This window comes from Triticum urartu, chromosome 1A (genome assembly GCF_056163025.1).
Source record: "Triticum urartu cultivar PI428250 chromosome 1A, HENAU_Tu73, whole genome shotgun sequence".
Lineage (NCBI taxonomy): Eukaryota > Viridiplantae > Streptophyta > Magnoliopsida > Poales > Poaceae > Triticum > Triticum urartu.
The window spans coordinates 307719425-307723894 of NC_141873.1; the positions used below are offsets into that span (position 1 = coordinate 307719425).

Sequence of the window (4470 nt, forward strand, 5' to 3'; positions counted from 1 at the left end):
TTGCCTGGGGCCTGATAAGCCGTCCCAGTAATCATTATATCATCAGTCTCATGAACCGACTGAGGAGGACTGGGCAGCTTATCATTTTCTGGATCAGCGTCCATGGCATCTTGAGTGACGGGGTGGTCCTCTGGAGAGGGGTCGTCCATGACAGCTTCTGACATTTGGTGCAAAGTCTCAGTTGTGGCATGTTGCTCCGGATCAACATTTTTGGGCTCTTCAGCCGATGTCAATTTTCTTCTTCTTGCTGGGCTTGGCCATAGCGCTGAAAAGGAAGCATGAGACAAAGTTAATATGACAATTAAGTGCATGATTCAAAGTGGATAAGACTTAATGTTCTCACCTAGGCACAGTTTTGAAGGCCGAGATTTGAGTCCCAGTTGAGTCGCCGGAGGAGGAATGAGAAGTTCCCTGATAGTCTGAATCAGACGGGTTAAGAGGTTGTTGAAAAAGACCCACCTTTGGATAAGATAAGTCAAAAATATTTGAAACCTCCGGTCGACGTTTGTGAGGTGTTGGGGTGTTCGATAAGCGGGAGGATAAAACTCCACCGCTGCTATTCCGGGTTGTACGGCGATCTTCATGTTGCTGCTTCTTCAAAAGAAAGTTGGGGTCCAAGTAAGCTAAAGGGTGAGAAAATCTTACTTTCCGGCTTGCTTGTCGGGTTTTCTGTGTTGGCAGAGGTTCTGAACCGGAGGAAAGAGTAATTACCTCTTCATCATCTGCACGGCTGGCCTCCGCATCATCCTGATAATGGTCATTGTCAATAAGATGTACAAAAAATGAGCCAAGGGAATCAAGTTCTACCTCCGACTCATCATCATCATTATTGTCTAAGTTAAATAACTCGGCGGGACTGGTCTTCTTCTTGGCAGGCTTTTTGATGGCTTTGCTCTTTGTCCGGGTCTTCTTGACCGGTTTATCCTGCAGCTTCTTGGTCCAAAAAGGTGAATTGGCCTGCAAAAGTTGAATGAGTATGAAAAGGCAGTATAAGTGAAAACATGATTCAAGTATGAACTTGGCTTACAACTGGTGGTTTGTTTAGAGTGCATAAAGGGTCCAGTCCTACTTTACTACAATCTTCCAAGCTTTCATTTAACAGAGATTTGGTCATGTTATTGATGTCTTCGTCATCATTTCAATCTGACAATGGAGTTGAGGATATTTCAACTCGCCAGTGTATTCATACATCAAGCCGGGATGGCGGCTTAAAGGCAAGACTCTCCAGGCGACCCAACATCGAACCAGATCAATTCCAGTTAAGTTGTTGGCCATCAAGGCCCGGATCTTTGAAAAGACTAGCATGTACTTCTTTCGTTCTGCTGCACTGATGCAGTATCGATGAGGATGCTTGTTGCTAAGCCGGCTGGAACGATAACCCGGCAAAGGATTTTCTCCTTCTAGAGAAGTGTCTTTGCAATAAAACCAGGTTTGGTTCTAGTCTTTGGGATGACTGGGCAGATAAGCATCTAGGAAGGTGGCTTCTCTCCGCCGCTGTATAGAAATGCCGCCTAACCCTAGGTTGGGCCCGTCTGTGAATTCGTTCTGCCGGTTTAAATAATAAAACTCCTTGAATAGTTCTATGGTGGGTTCCTGTTGAAGGTACACCTCACAGAATACTTGGAAGTTGCAGATGTTTGAAATGGAATTTGGTCCAATGTCTTGTGGATGGAGCTTGAAAAAGTGCAGCACATCACGAAAGAATTTTGAGCCGGGAGGGCTGAAGCCACGGAGCATATGGTTAGTGAAAACAACAAATTCACCATCCTTGGGCTAAGGAGGAGTTTCAGTGCCTGGGACCCTCCAATGAATGACATCTCTTTTGGCTAGGACGCCAGTCTAAACATATTCGTTCAGGTCTTCCTCGGTGACCCGGGAAATGACCCAAGTGCAGGAAGTGAAAGATTTGCCCATTTTGAGAGTAAAGCCTAAAAGAAAGAAATATTGCCAGTTTAAGATTAAACTGATGAACCGGGCTAATGAGTCAAAATTAAAATACTATAAATGGACAATGTGTTAAGCCAAAAGATGAAAACTGCAGTACATAGATATTCATATTGGTGGCTTAAAAGGGGACTAATGGTGCCAACCGGGTTAAGATTATGCTATTAAGCCGGCTTGACTATAGTCAAAGTACATTGAGCAGAACTAAAGTTATGAAGATGAATAAGCAAGCATGGTTAAGCCGGAGAACATTGCTGGGTTATACAAGTGATGAAGCGTATGATGGCAGCTTAAATAGGGTCTAATGGTTTATGATGGACCACAGTTTATGCTATAAGCCGCCGTGGCAGTTATGGTACTTCAAATTTATCAGTGAAAATTTCGCTAAGTAAGGGACAAACATATTTCAAAGACTCGAGCTATAATTTTGGATCTACATCAGTGCAAAAAAGGCAATAAATTTTAAACCTAAGGTGGCGGTAGCAGAAAAGTTTGAGCGCTCCGATGAGATCTTCTATGGAGAGATGGTGTTCTGATGATAAAAACGAATGCTAAACTACTACCGCGCAAGGTTCATGCCCTATTCAGATCAAAAGCTACTTGAGATAAAGGAGAAAATGAAGAATAGCGAAGAACATCGATGAACAAAGGAAACCCTAATGCAGATCTGAGGTTAACGGAGAGGAGCACTTACGGGCGATGAGGGACAGCGGTGGCGCGCCGGAGTTCTCTTGTCTGTTCAGGTTGATGCAGTGGCTTGAGTTGATGCAGTGGTCAGAGGTCGCGGCAGCGGAGCTCGGGCGGCAGAGAAGACGCAAGAGGAAGACGAAGGCGAGGAGGCAAGGGGGGAAAGAAAAAATACCCCCGTCCTATAAGAGGATGGATATAAGGCATGCGCGGGAATCGAGGAGGCCGAAATCATCATGTGGCTATATGAATGCCTCGATTTTTGGGATTGTCATTAAGATAAGGATCAGTTAAAGATATTATGGGCCTCATGTGAAATTAATGCGAAATGACGTCATGGCGGTTTAAGGAGGTTGTGTGAGCTGACGTCATGGCGGGTTACAACAATTTTGTTAAACAGACGATGCAAGACTTTGGCAGGTCAAGGTGCTGAAGATTGATGTGAACAAGTTCAAATCAACATGGGGCCTAATGTTGGGGATATAACTACTGGATATAACCCACCCAGGAGGAGCCGGGTCATTCCACTGGCGACTTATCAATGAAGATGGCAGGTCATAGCAAGCCTATTGACGGCCCAAGACCCAGAGGTGACTTGAGGCCCAATAGGATGAATCGCCATATGTATAACTTATATTGTAAGGCAAGTTTAGTTAGTCATCAAGCCGGACACGCTATGTATGAGCCGGCTGGGACTATGTAAACCGCTGGGCATCAACCTGTGTATATAAAGGGACGACTCGGCAGCGGGTTAAGGACAAGTAACAAACAATCAAAAGCTAGGGCAAGCGTATTCGCTCCCTGGTAATCGAAACCCTAGCAATACAACACAAAGCAGGAGTAGGCTTTTACCTCGTCGAGAGGGGCCAAACCTGGGTAAACTCTATGTGTCCTTTGTCCCGCTTAACCCCTTCAAGCTAACCTAGTTGCGATGGCTCCACGACTAAGTCCTTTCGCTAGGACATCTGTTGTGTTAAGTCCACTACAACTTCCGAGGGGACCATAAGCCAGGGCCCCCCCTAGGGCACGCCCCTACGGCTTGTCGTTGCCTCATGGATCTTCTGACTTCAACTCCAAGTCCCGTATGTGTCTTCCGATCCAAGAAAAATCATCACAAAATTTTTATTCCGTTTGGACTCTGTTTGATATTCCTTTTCTGTGAAACTCAAAAATAAGGAAAAAACAGAAACTGGCACTGGGCGCTAGGTTAATAGTTTAGTCCCAAAAATAACATAAAATAGCATATTAATGCATATAAAACATCCAAAACAAATAATATAATAACATGTACAATAAAAAATTATAGATACGTTGGAGACGTTTCAAGCGTCCCCAAGCTTAATTCATGCTCGTCCTCGAGTAGGTAAATGATAAAAACAGAATTTTTGATGTGGAATGCTACCTAACTTATTTATCCATGTAATTTTTTATTGTGGCATGAATGTTCAGATCCTTAAGATTCAAAACAAAAGTTTAATATTGACATAAAAACAATAATACTTCAAGCATACTAACAAAGCAATCATGTCTTCTCAAAATAACATGGCCAAAGAAAGTTATCCCTACAAAATCATATAGTCTGGCTATACTCCATGTTCATCACATAAAGTATTAAATCATGCACAACCCTAATGACAAGCAAAGAAATTGTTTCATAATTTTGATGTTCTAAAACTTTTTCAACTTTCACGCAATACATGAGCGTGAGCCATGGTAGAGCACTATAGGTGGAATAGAATATGGTGGTTGTGGAGAAGACAAAAAGAAGGAGATAGTCTCACATCAAATAGGTGTATCAACGAGCTATAGAGTTGCCCATCAATAGATATCAATGTGAGT

General features: G+C 43.2%; 1 protein-coding gene across 1 annotated transcript; it reads right to left on the minus strand.

The window, feature by feature from the left end:
- Window positions 1-219: 219 nt before the first annotated feature.
- Window positions 220-1114, minus strand: LOC147990990 (uncharacterized). The gene is made up of 4 exons (XM_087538480.1): window positions 1028-1114; window positions 493-957; window positions 344-411; window positions 220-265 (listed from the first exon to the last, which is right to left on the minus strand). The coding sequence occupies exons 1-4, from the start codon at window positions 1112-1114 to the stop codon at window positions 220-222; spliced, it is 666 nt and encodes a 221-aa protein (XP_087394606.1).
- Window positions 1115-4470: the final 3356 nt, after the last annotated feature.

What these genes read in the sequence shown, in the direction of transcription:
- LOC147990990 (XM_087538480.1), bottom strand. Translation starts at nt 1,114, where the DNA reads ATGACCAAATCTCTGTTAAATGAAAGCTTGGAAGATTGTAGTAAAGTA. An exon ending in CTCTAAACAAACCACCAGTT is followed by an intron (nt 958 to 1,027) that starts GTAAGCCAAGTT and finishes CAACTTTTGCAG; the next exon opens with GCCAATTCACCTTTTTGGAC. An exon ending in CTCACAAACGTCGACCGGAG is followed by an intron (nt 412 to 492) that starts GTTTCAAATATT and finishes TCAGACTATCAG; the next exon opens with GGAACTTCTCATTCCTCCTC.